We start from the raw sequence: 13,706 nt of genomic DNA on the forward strand, positions 1-13,706 counted from the left end.
GTGAAATTACCGCTAAATATGTTACCGTATAACTCTCCGCAGAAGACGCTGTGTGCAGTGGGGCGACACTTGGCCACACAATAAAAGATTTAGCGGTAATTTGACTACATAATAAAATAACAGCTCAACGGCAGTATTCGGGATCCCAGGCTGTGGAGTTTTAATGCTTCTGAACGGCGGCGCAGCCCCGTAGTCTCGAGAGGGGGGCCGGGGCGGAATGTTCCGGTAACTGTTCATTAGCAATAAAACCGCTCTGTTGTTTGTCATCCCGAAACGCGGTCAGCACTTTTCACAGTCGCGGTTTTCCCCCCAGCGGCTGGCCTCTCCGCGTTTTTTTTCGAAGATAAGCCCCAACGCCTCGCACGGCTTTCGTCCCCGGGCCGGTTTCGCGCGTCTCGTTACGACCTCAGGACCCGCCCCCCCCCCGAGGAACGCGCTCGATTCCGCTATCAGAAGCTGGCGTCTCACCGGTAAACTCCCGTTTGAGTCCGCGTGACGGCTCTCGCTGTTCCTTTCGCTTTGTGAGGTGTTCTGTAGGGAGACTGCAAAAAAAACAAAAAAACCTGTCGCACTTCCAAAAATACCGCTTCCTAACAGTTCTAATATTACAACGTTAATCAGCTCCGCAGTAGACTTTGACCCCGGCAGGAAACCCATACATAGATTTTTTTAAATTATTAAACGTTTTCTATTTTTACGACTGGATATTTCTCTGAGGAAGATATTTTCTCTGAGGAAGGGCACTTTTCTGAAATGTGCATTGGGCCTCATTCACAAAACATGCGTACGATCACATTTGATCGCGCGCTGTGCGTAAGAACGTTTCCAAGAACATTTCGGCATTCATTATTTTTTTTCTTAGCTGTGTTTGTTCGTGGCTGTTTCCTTCTGCGAATCACATGAACGGGATTTCGCACAAAATTTAGTCAGCATTCATCATCTCATACATCTGGGATACGCACATGTGACAACCGTCTCTAATATGGGGCGATATAGCTCAGGAGGTAAGACCGATTGTCTGGCAGTCGGAGGGTTGTCGGTTCAAACCCCGCCCTGGGCATGTCGAAGTGTCCTTGAGCAAGACACCTAACCCCTAACTGCTCTGGCGAATGAGAGGCATCAATTGTAAAGCGCTTTGGATAAAAGCGCTATATAAATGCAGTCCATTTACCATTTAATATTGTCTCATTTTTATCGTAGTTACAGGAGTCGGCCAGTGTGTGCGGTGCACCCCTTTCTAATTGAGAGCACCTGGGGGTAAACCCTATAATAAGGAAGCCCCCAGTGCTTTCTGGGCCGCTTTTCTCTCTTTCTTTCTCACTCTGTTCCAGGTAATCCTGCACCAGGTCGGGCGGTTGGACGGCCCGCGGGTTTTTCCCTTCACCCTCTTTTATTCACAGGTTTTGCGTTGTACATTCACATCCCATATTTGCACACGCGCATCCACACACATTTAATATAAATACCCTACATTTCACTCATTCACTCATACATGTATCATTGTTTTCTTCTTAATAAATAATTCCTTTGTTTAAAAGTATACCTTGTTGTGTTGTCTCCCTTTTTGTCACGACTATAGCTTAAGTCGTAACGCGCAAAAACAAAGCCAGAGCTCGCAAAGTTGGCTAGGCTATCCTGCGTTTCAACGATAAACTCCGAAACATATTTATGTCAAAAGTGGAAAAGGCGAAGGCAGCATTTTAAAAAATGTGCAGGTTGAGCCAAAGCGGAGTCACGCGGGATGAGTAAGACCTAAAAATAATGCGTTCAAACCAGCCTTCCGTGCCAACGCAGACAAGTTCTTCATTCGCGTTTATTCGAGGGCTGAGTATTTCCCTAATTCACAAAAATGGCCTAGTCTGAATCAGAGAAACACGCAGGGTATGAAAAAAAGGAGAAAAAAAGGCATTAAGTAAAGGGCTTATGAAAGGCTTATCAAGTGACTTAATGGAAATTTTTTAAAAATCCGAGCAGCATGTCCATTTCAGTGATAAGATAATACCCTGTATTTTAACAGTAACAAACCTTTCAATTTTGGAACAAGCTATTTCATCCCCCCCAACTCTGGAGATAATTCCAGAAAAACGGGTAGTGAGCGAGGATCAGTGGTTCTGAACGTGCTGTTCCTCTGGGGGGGGGGGGGGTGATAAAGCTGTGTGAGCAGCGACCGCCTGCCGGGGGGGCGGGGTACGGTGGGGGGGGGTAAAAGCACAAACCGGTTTTTCTCGTGCGATGGAGACAGGCCGCCACTCTGCCTTCCCAGACTGCCTCTGACAGTACTGAGAGAACGAGGGTCCGACGCCCGAGCAGCGGACCGGTCCGGATCGACAACCGCCCTCAACTCCGCCCTCAAAACTGCCCTCAACTCCGCCCTCAACTCCGCCCTCAACTCCGCCCTCAAAAGTGCCCTCAACCCCGCCCTCAAAACGGCCACGCCGTCTGTGACTGCTCCTCATCCGTCTGTTTGTCCGTCTGTCTGTCTGTCTGTCTGTCCATCAGCCTAACTTCCATACAAGGGTACCATCACGCCCACCCCTTCCCTGAAGTAATCTCCCCCCAAAATCAGCAGATACAGCGCCTCACATAGGAAAGATTATTATTATTATTATTTTAAGGAAGGTATCGGTTCAGGCACTGGTGCCGTTTTAAAAGTATCATTTTAGGATGATAGGCATAACACCACCATGCCAGACCCCGATAAACAGGACGTCCCATCTGAGGGACTGTACTGTACACTAGCCCACCATGCCAGACCCCCATCAACAGGACGTCCCATCTGAGAGACTGTACTGTACACTAGCCCACCATGCCAGCCCCCGATCAACAGGACGTCCCGTCTGAGAGACTGTACTGTACACTAGCCCACCATGCCAGACCCCCATCAACAGGACGTCCCATCTGAGAGACTGTACTGTACACTAGCCCACCATGCCAGCCCCCGATCAACAGGACGTCCCGTCTGAGAGACTGTACTGTACACTAGCCCACCATGCCAGACCCCAATCAACAGGACGTCCCGTCTGAGAGACTGTACTGTACACTAGCCCACCATGCCAGACCCCGATCAACAGGACGTCCCGTCTGAGAGACTGTACTGTACACTAGCCCACCATGCCAGATACCAATCAACAGGACGTCCCGTCTGAGAGACTGTACTGTACACCAGCCCACCATGCCAGACCCCGATCAACAGGACGTCCCATCTGAGAGACTGTACTGTACACTAGCCCGCCATGCCAGACCCCAATCAACAGGACGTCCCATCTGAGGGACTGTACTGTACACTAGCCCACCATGCCAGACCCCGATCAACAGGACGTCCCATCTGAGAGACTGTACTGTACACTAGCCCACCATGCCAGCCCCCGATCAACAGGACGTCCCGTCTGAGAGACTGTACTGTACACTAGCCCACCATGCCAGACCCCGATACACAGGACGTCCCGTCTGAGAGACTGTACTGTACACTAGCCCACCATGCCAGACCCCAATCAACAGGACGTCCCATCTGAGAGACTGTACTGTACACTAGCCCACCATGCCAGACCCCAATCAACAGGACGTCCCGTCTGAGAGACTGTACTGTACACTAGCCCACCATGCCAGCCCCCAATCAACAGGACGTCCCGTCCGGCACGCGCTGTCATTGCAGAAGGCTGGAACCGCTGAAGGCGAAACCGCCCAGCAGGTCCCTTTCTGATCAGCCCCAGTGCATGCTGGGGAAGCGCTCGGTGCTGAAGGATACATTTCCTCAAAGTAGTCGATGTGCGGGGGCTGCAGGATGTCCAGGGCGGAGAGAACCTGTGAGGAGAAGACTGCATGAGGACCGTCTCTGTGCATATCAGTGTGTGTGTGTGTGTGTGTAAGAGTGTGTGTACATCTGTGCGCGTGTGTGAATGTGTGTACATGTGTGCACGTGTGTGTGTGTGTGTACATGAGCGCGTGTGTGTGTGTGTGTACATGTGCGCGTGTGCCTGCGCATGTGTGTATAGAAGTGTGTGTGTGTGTACATGAGCGTGCATATGTGTGTGTGCGTGTGTGTGTACATGTACGTGGGTGTGCAGCCATCAAATCGCATCACATCAGTAGAGTCAAATCTGCCAGAGAAGGTCATGCAAACCACAGGGGGAAAGATAACTGCACAGCATCACACTCATCAGAATCATCCATACTCTGATCCATACTCTGGTTATACTGAGTGTGGAAGCAGAAAAAACAGTATTCACCCGCCCCCCCCCCAAAAAGGAGGGATAAAATACAACTCCTACATTAAAACACCTTTCAAAGTCATATTTAGCCAAATGAGTGGCAGTCAAAAGAGGTTTCAGTCAGCTCAGCTTTAACTGCGACTGTTAATGATGATCAATCAAACACAATTACACACAATTAGGACAGCAGAAATTAGAGGGAGCTGAGCCGGCAAAACTGAGCGGTTGCTGTGGGAGTGGTTTAAATTACGGGTTGCTGTGGGAGTGGTTTAAATGAGGGGTTGCTGTGGGAGTGGTTTAAATGAGGGGTTGTTGTGGGAGTGGTTTAAATGAGAGGTTGCTGTGGGAGGGGTTTAAATGAGAGGTTGTTGTGGGAGTGGTTTAAATTAGAGGTTGATGTGGGAGTGGTTTAAATGAGGGGTTTCTGTGGGAGTGGCTAAACTGAGTGGTTGCCGTGGGAGTGGCTAAACTGAGTGGTTGCCGTGGGAGTGGCTAAACTGAGTGGTTGCCGTGGGAGTGGCTAAATGAGGGTGGTGGAGTGGTAAACGGTGGTAATGGTGAGTGAGTGTTACATCTCACTCACGGTTGTGTGTTTGAAGGCAGCAGAGCATCTCAGCTCCACAGTGTCCCTCTTAGCAGGAGACGAGGTTCTGGAAGACGTTGGGCATCTTTTTGAGGGCCACCCGCTTGCCATCCCGCGGATCCGTCACTGACCTGTGGGGGGGGGGGAGGGCGGGAACAACCAAACGTCACCAACTGGGCAATCCAAACTGGGCATAAGCTCACCGAAAAGACCATAACCTGCCAATAACAACGTACCACAAGCACACATTCATGCACAGCACAGGTGGAATGTACATACAGTTAGCGGTTAGCATAACATTAAGGAGAAAACGTGCACACTGTAAGCACCAACACACACACACACACAAGCACACACACACAAGCACACATACACGCACCTGGCTACAAAAAAAAAAAAAAACTAATATGCAACACAAAATCAAAAGGTGCTTTTTAAATTTTCTCTGAGCTTGTGAACGTTCCCTCTGGGTATCCGGACACTCTCAATGCTCATAAACATGACAGATTAAACAGCCAGCTGAGGACTACTCTGGATATTATGGCCCCAGAAAAGATAAAAAGTTCTCTACAAATCCAGACCCGACTGATGAATGGATTAATTTGACAATGGCCACAAAGTATAACACAAATGGGAGGAGAACAAAAATTACAGGTTGATTATGAAATCCTTACGGAACCAACGGGGTCTCTACAGAGCTGTTAAGACTGCAAGAGAGGCATATTCTTGGTTACTGATGAAACTATAAATTCACAAGTGCTTTTCTCCACTATCCATCAAAATTCACCGGAGGAAACTGGAGTACCCGGAGGAAACCCAAGCAGACACAGGAAGAACATGCAAACTCCACATAAAAAGGCCCAGGCTGGATTCAAACCCGGGACTTTCTTGCTGTGAGGCGACAGTGCTACCCACTGCAACACCACTCTCTCTCTCTCTCTCTCTCTCTCTCCAAAGCAAGAGTTACAAAGAACAACAGTAATAACAAATAACATTATAATAAAACCAACTCTACAACCTGTAAACTAATATACTCACATGCGCATACAACATAAACAAAAACATAAGCCTACACATACAGCCATATAATATACAGTATGTAAATAACAATTAACTGCAGATGTTGACAGTCATTGCGCTTCTGTGTTGATGACAGGTTGTCACATACAGTGCAGCTAGTGGGGCTGAGCGTCCTTCAGCCAGTAGTCATTTTTTGTTTATCGGGAAGTGTGGAAGCATTATTTTTCTATTTTCAAAGAACTTGCAAATTTCTGGAGGTAGTACTTTTCTATTTTCAAAGAACTTCTTGCGAATTTCAGTATATTTATTGCAGTATAGACGGAAGTCTCTCTCTCCCTCTCCCTTTCCCTCCCTCTCTCTCTCTGCTCTTTGCTCTCTCTCTCTCTCTCAGCTTTCTGAGGACTGGGAGGTATTTAGAGGAATATAAACAAGCAGTTTCACTCCTAAACTACAGACAGAGCCTAAAGCACTTAGCCATGCTGGGCTATAAGGCTGCTGAACAGCCAGAAATTTTACCCAGCATCTCCCTAATCCCATCCTGGCCTGTGCCCCCCCCCCCCCGCCCCACAGAGCTACCGTCACACGCCAACTGCCCGAAATCTACTCAATGGGTCCTTGTCACACAGGGACAACTGCTTCCTCAAGCTTCATCGAAATTCCACACCGAGTCACGGACAGACAGGGGAAATCGCACAGACACAAGCACACGACACAAGCTAGGACAGCCAATCCTTCAGGATCGCCCTCACACTGCACAAGGCCCCACACACAGGTGTGTTCATAATTAGACAAGGCAGCAACAGGAACGAAATAACAGCTAGCATAAATGTAGACATTATTTAATCAAATCAAAAAGATTTGAGCTCATACAAATACACATTTTGTTACAACAGGAAAAATACTTCTATCTTTCAATTCAATTTTATTTGTATAGAGCTTTTTACAGAGAACTGTCACAAAGACACTTCACAGAGCAGCAAGGATCTGGAGCTCCAGACAGCACCAGGGCATGGGCAGGGGAGGAACACGTCATGGTGTCTTTGAACCCTGACCCTACTTACCCCACCATAAAAGAACCTAACTGTAACGGGGCTAATTGAAATATTGAGGCTTAACCCGAGCTGTGGATTTGGAGCTCCATCACGCCCCTACTGGACTGGTGAGTGAACTGCAGGGGAGCGGAGCCACGGCACACAGAAGCGCCAATCCCTCTCCCTCCGCCCGGCCCACACGCCCAACACCAGACTGCCCCCCCCCCCACCCCCGCCGAGCGGACGCTGAGGGTCACAAGGTCTTCACGGGCCTCGGCGAAGATTAAAGAGAGAGAGAGAGAGAGAGAGAGAGAGAGAGAGAGAGAGAGAGAGAGAGAGAGAGAGACAGAGAGAGAGAGAGAGAGAGAGAGAGAGAGAGAGAGAGAGAGAGAGAGAGAGAGAGAGAGAGAGAGAGAGAGGGTGTCTGTCTCATCTAATCCCGTCGCGCCCGTCAAACTTTCAGCACGCGTCATCCGCGCAAAATCTGCCTCGGCTGGCCCGGAGCAGAGACGTGGTGTTTTTTTTGTTTTTTTTTTGGTGTCGGTGGGGTTTTATTTTTAGTGGCGGAATGAGACGTGGAGGCGTGGCGATGCGGGCGCGCTGACGGCCTCGCCCCCGGCGCGCGGTTCACACGCGTTTCTCACACTTTATTCGCGGCGTTCTAAAACAGAATGAAAGAGCGAATGGAGCGGGAGAGGAAGGCTGCTCCATTTCTTTAAAACAGGCCTGTTTCAGGTTCAAGGGGAATCTGATGGGATTACCCAGCATTCCAAACTCAAGCCTCTCCTGCTGCCAGACACAGGAGCAGCAGTATGCTAGGCTAACTCTTACCTGCAACGGGCAAGGAGGCCAGCGCCTGACCTACCTGCACACTCACGAGCGCTTTCGCAAACGAACACATCAATGTGTGCGCACGCACGCATGCACACACACATGCACACAAACACACACACACACACACACATACGCACGCACGCACGCACACACACAAACACACACGCACACACTCTTACAGGCTTCCCCAGCCGGACCCTGTGTTTCTGTCAACCGCGCAGCTCTAGCTGTGACCGTGACTGTGACCGTGACCGCGAGCGGTCCACTGGGAGCGGTGACGGACCTGCACGCATTCTGACCCTCACCCCCCCTCCCCCCCCACGAACACTAAGTAAACCCAGCCTACTGAGGCCACCTCAGACGTGCACACACACACGTACGCACACACACGCGCGCGCCCGCGCACACGTGACCAGCGCGCAGGTGGAGAGGTCAGGGCCGTCGTTTACAGCAGGACCCGGTTATCCTTTGCCCCTCGGCTCGGAGAGAGGGGGATTGTGGGTAACGGTCACGTGACTGGCCGGTGTCCCGTGCGGGTCTGCTCACGCCACAGCCCCTCGGGGGATAAGCTCTGACCCGCTAAGCGCCTGACAAAAACAGCTCATTTACTTAAACACTGCCGGAGCCGCGCGGAGAGGGGCGCGTTCAATCTAAGCACCGCGGTGCCCACCGCTGAGCTCTCTCCACCCACACTGCCCTGAGTTCAGCGCTCCATCAAACAGAGCCTAAGGACCCGCTTGCCGAAATTACATACGCAGTATTTTTAAATTTGGTAATCTCATTTAGTTTGGAGCGAGTTGAGAAAATGTAAAAATCACAATAGGTAAACTTATTATACTTATTATAAACCACTTCCAGTCATATTAGAACATTTCTTCAGGGAAGCCAAGTGATAAACGAAAGAAGCAAAATAAGAAAGTGAAACTATAACAAAAAAAATAAAACAGAAAAATGCAAACCGCAGCTCTTATTTGATTAAACATTCCTCCTCAAGTCACTGAATCCACAGGCTATGGCCATCAGTGCACGACTTCAGAACGAGGCCCCAAGGGCTGCTGGGAAATGTAGGCAAGGCCACCTCTCCGGTGCCTCTCAGACCCTGTCGAAGAGGACCCGATCCGTCTCATGAATATTAATCAGGTCTGGAACCGGTGCTGAATTCTGAATGGCTGCCAGTCGCAATAATTCAGCGAGTGTGTGCGCAGCGACTGGGAGCAGAGACTAGGAGCGATGGCCGCACCGCCGCTGAATATTCATGAGGCACCTGCGTTTCAGACGCTAATGACTCCGACGGGCCAGAATCTGGCGCTTCCTTCCTGTCCCGGCTACAGCGCTCAGCGGCGACTCTGAAAAGCCCTGTCCAGACACTCGCATCCTATGAATATTCATGCAGAAGATAGATTTTGTTCTGAATGATTTGGCTGTTGAAATTAAAATCACGCATATTCATGAATTATAAATGGCCATTCAAATATGTTAGAATCTTGAAGCAAACCAGCATTTGTGAGCTTGGCTGAGAACCTTTCATGCTAGACGTGCTCGAAAGGAAATGATTTCACAACGTAAATCTGAAGAGAGCATCAATAGTTCAGTACAACTGATACAGCGGCCTGGATTCAATCTCAATGTGGCCTCAAACTTTTGCTCGCAATGAAATTCACGAGCAGCATTTTCATTCATCACAAGCAATCCGGTGAGTTCATCTATTTGAGTTAGAAGTAAGGACAAAAAAATCTCACTGAACCCAGGCCAGGCATCTCTGATAACCCTACAGAGACAAAAAGAAACTACACGAAGGCCAAAGAGTACTATTACAATTAGATGGACAAAAACAGGAATTTTAATTATTAATGAATTCATTTCTAATCGTGAGGGCAGGCCTTTTCTGTTCTTATGTTATTTTATACAGGGCTTCAGCACATGTCAAAAATGTGTTCAGCAAGAAAAACACACAAACACACACACACACACACACACTCATGCGCGTGTGAAACACACACACACACACACACACTCATGCGCGTGTGAAACACACACACACACACACACCATGCGGTGGAACACACACACACACACACACACACACTCATGCGCGTGTGAAACACACACACACACACACACACTCATGCGCGTGTGAAACACACACACACACACACACACACTCATGCGCGTGTGAAACACACACACACACACACACACACACTCATGCGCGTGTGAAAACACACACACACACACACACACACTCATGCGCATGTGAAACACACACACACACACACACACACACACACACACACACTCATGCGCTGTGAAACACACACACACACACACACACAGGCGTGTGAAACACACACACACACACACAACTAGCGCGTGTCACAAAGAAGCACAGAGATGGGTGAAACAGCACGGGCTACCGGGCGAGAGGCAGGGGAACTGGCAGAGGCGGGCGGTTTGGCGGTTTGGCGGGAACAGAGAGGGTAATCAGCTCGGGCTTTGAGAGGGATGCCAGAGAGGAACCTCCGGCAGGCCGGGTTTGGCATCTACCGAGCGCCCGCCACCCCCAAACTCAAAGCCAACCCCCCCCCCGCCCCCGCCACCACCCGCAAACCCAACCCCCCCTGCTGCCACCCACTTTCCTCCAGTTATTCTGAGACGTTTTTCACCTCACGTCTGGAGAACTGGCCACCGAGGCATTTTATCAACTCTACCCCCCAAAGAACTTTCCAGCACATCCTCATTTTCCCTCCTTTTTCCCCCACCGCTGACAGCTCTACGCACTCACAGCCACAGTGCGCTCCACAGTGACCGGAGGAGCGGCTCTTCACTCCTCACCAGCGAAACCTGGCAACCCGCGGGCACCTGCAGACGTACCTGCTGGCGTGCGACGGAGACGCCAGCCGCGCTGACGGCCGCGGGCATCCGCGTGGGGGGGGAACAAACCCCAGACCCGTTTAAACGCCGGCTGCACTCGGGCCTCTCAGAGCTCTCCGCAGATTTGGGTCAACGGCCTACTTATTCAGGAACTAAAAAGGGTAGCGCGCGCACACACACACACCACAACACACACACACATCAACACCCCACAACAGTCTGTGCATGCCCAGGGCTGGAGGGCTGGAGGGAGGGGGAGAGAGAGAGAGAGAGAGAGAGAGAGAGAGAGAGAGAGAGAAAAAGTGATGGGGAGAGCGAGGAAGACGGAAAGAGAGAAAGAGAGATGGAGAGACAGACAGAGCGAGGGAGACGGAAAGAGAGAGAGAGAGATGGAGAGACAGAGTGAGAGAGACAGAGAGAGATAGAGAGAGAGAGAGAGAGAGATGCATGCACATTGCTCAGGCCCAAATTGAAAATGTGAATGACAGTGCGAGTGAGATACCAACACTTATTACAGACACTAACACTACCAACACCAACCAGGCTCAAGGCAGCCATACGATCCTTCACAGAATTAGACCAAACCAAATTATGACTAAAGACAAAGAAAAACAAATGACTTACTGGAAAAAAAAAAACAAACACACAAACTCAACACAAGCCGCGCACGGTAAATATCCCCGCAGTGAAAACATTCTGCCGTTATTAGAATGCCTGGCCTTTGCTCTTAGCCAGCCTCCGCACCCTAACGAGGAACGGAGAGGCTTCTTTTCTGCAGGCGTGAATCTGCATCTCGCGCGACAGGTCTGACCTCACACATCAAAGCCACGATCAGAGCCTGTTAGTCACCTGCATAGCAGAGAGCCTAACTCACCCTGAGAGACGTACTGCAGGTATGCACACTACAGTCAAACAGCCAACCCAAACCGACCCAACAGACAACCCAACCCAACAGCCAACCCAACACAACCAACCCAACCCAACACCCAACCCAAACCGACCCAACGGACAACCCAACCCAACACACAACCCAATCTAACAGACAACCCAACCCAACACACAACCCAAACCGACCCAACACACAACCAAAACCAACCCAACAGCCAACCCAACCCAACACACAACCCAACCCAACAGCCAATCCAACACACAACCAAAACCGACCCAACAGACAACCCAACCCAACACCCAACCAAAACCAACCCAACACAACAACCCAACCCAACACACAACCAAAACCAACCCAACAGACAACCCAATCTAACAGCAAACCCAAACCAACAGACAACCCAAACCAACAGACAACCCAAACCAAACCAAGTACCAGCAGCAGCAAACCCAGGAATGAAATCTGGTAAAAAAAAATGTGGTGTAAAATGGTCTGTCTTACGCACCTGTGCTATATAATCTGAAAAGAACTTTGATTTGAACATGAAAGCGTAATAATTGCTATTACCCTGTCTCATGAACGCGACCAGCAAGTCATTTTCCTCTAAATAAGGCTGCAATCCAACATGTTTACCCCCCACACTGTTCAAGCATAAAATGATCAATTAAATATTATTCTTAAAGCACAAACACAGCGCACTTCAGTGACTCACACGCGGCCCTCAAACGCACAGCACCTCCACACAACCAGCAATTAACTCACATCCAGCAGAGCGAGATTTTATTTAAATAACAACGATGATAATAATGATGATTTAGTCATGGCATTCTGAGCATGCCACTATTTAAAATGCAAAGCGATGGCAGGACCATTTTATAAATGAGTCCCCTGGCCCCGCCTCCACGCGTGCGTATGGGTGTGTGCGTGTGTGTGCGCGTATGGGTGTGTGTGTGTGTGTGTGTGTGTGCGCATCAGTGCGCCCGTTCACTTCCTCTGCACTTTTAGATCAGAGGCCTGGGCAGGTGCGGTCTGAAAGGCCCTCCAGTTTCAGGTGCGTCTATAAAAAGAGCGGGAACAATGCGGCCATCGAACGGCAGCCAGCCCCAGCTGCTCTCCAGGAAGCGTCCAACAGCGCCTCAGCGACCGCCCCCCCTGCGCTCGCACGTCCCCGTCGCGCGAGGGGGAGGAGCCTCTCTGGCCACGCGCGTTTCTCTTCGATGACCCGCACGCAGAGGGTCAGTCACACGGGTGCGGTTTACGTTCAGGCACTTATTCAAAAAGACTTTAATAAGCACAGACACACAGGGTGGAGGCAACAAAGACAGCCGAAGCCATTCGGGTCACAACCACCAGCAGTCTAAACAAAGTCGGAGGCCACAGCACATACAGGGCGGAAACGGTACCATTTCTAGGAAACGCACGGGTAAAGGGATATACACCACATGACCAAATGCGTGTGGACACTCCTTCTAATTGGTAGTTTCAGCTACTTCAGCCACGCCCATTGCTAACAGGTGCATAGAATCAAGCCTACAGCCATGCAGTCATCACAGACAAACACTGGCAGTTTAATGGGCTGTACTGAAGACTCTCAGTGACTTTCAAACGTGGCGTTGTCACAGGATGCCCCCTTTCCAACAGGTCAAATTTCTGCCCTGCCAGAGCTGCCCCAGTCAACAGTAAGAGCTGTTGCTGTGTAGGAGAAACGTATAGGAGCAACAACAGCCCAGCCATGAAGCGGCGGGCCACACAAGCTCACAGAACAAGATCACTCAGTCACTGCCCATCTTCCGCAGTGGTCTGACTTAAGACTATACCGGGACTAACCACAACTAGCCTTCTCTGCAGGGCACTCCCAATCTAGGATCGCTCTTATCACTTACATCCTTCCACTTTGTTCCTGTAGCACTTTCATGTTACACAAACACTTCCAGTGCCACTTTTCATGCTACATGTGCCTCCATCCAGCACTTATACTGCATGTATCGTTATCTTGATGTTGTACCTTGTTGTTATGCCTCCCAGTTTGACTTAACACTACTCTCTGACCTAGCCTATGCTTACTGTGTGAACTGGACTTAATGTGTTCAAGGCTATGAATAACTGCTACATAATGCGTATTGTACCTTATTCGACCTTCGTTATGCACCTATTGTACCTTAATGATCTTCGTTATGCACTTCTTGTACGTCGCTCTGGATAAAAACGTCAAAATAAACCAAATAAACGTAATGCAATGGGACTGCAGAGTGCTGAAGGGTGTAGCCCAC

General features: G+C 49.8%; 1 protein-coding gene across 1 annotated transcript in view; it reads right to left on the reverse strand.

Annotated features, from left to right (window-relative positions):
• Window positions 1–13,706, reverse strand: part of nlk2 (nemo-like kinase, type 2) — a 43,001-nt gene that overhangs the window by 15,487 nt on the left and 13,808 nt on the right. The window contains 2 exon segments of the mRNA XM_064303718.1: window positions 3,746–3,815; window positions 4,810–4,922. Coding sequence (XP_064159788.1) covers window positions 3,746–3,815; window positions 4,810–4,922 — 183 coding nt within the window.

The sequence above is a fragment of the Anguilla rostrata genome, chromosome 12 (assembly GCF_018555375.3).
Source record: "Anguilla rostrata isolate EN2019 chromosome 12, ASM1855537v3, whole genome shotgun sequence".
Taxonomy (NCBI): Eukaryota; Metazoa; Chordata; class Actinopteri; order Anguilliformes; family Anguillidae; genus Anguilla; species Anguilla rostrata.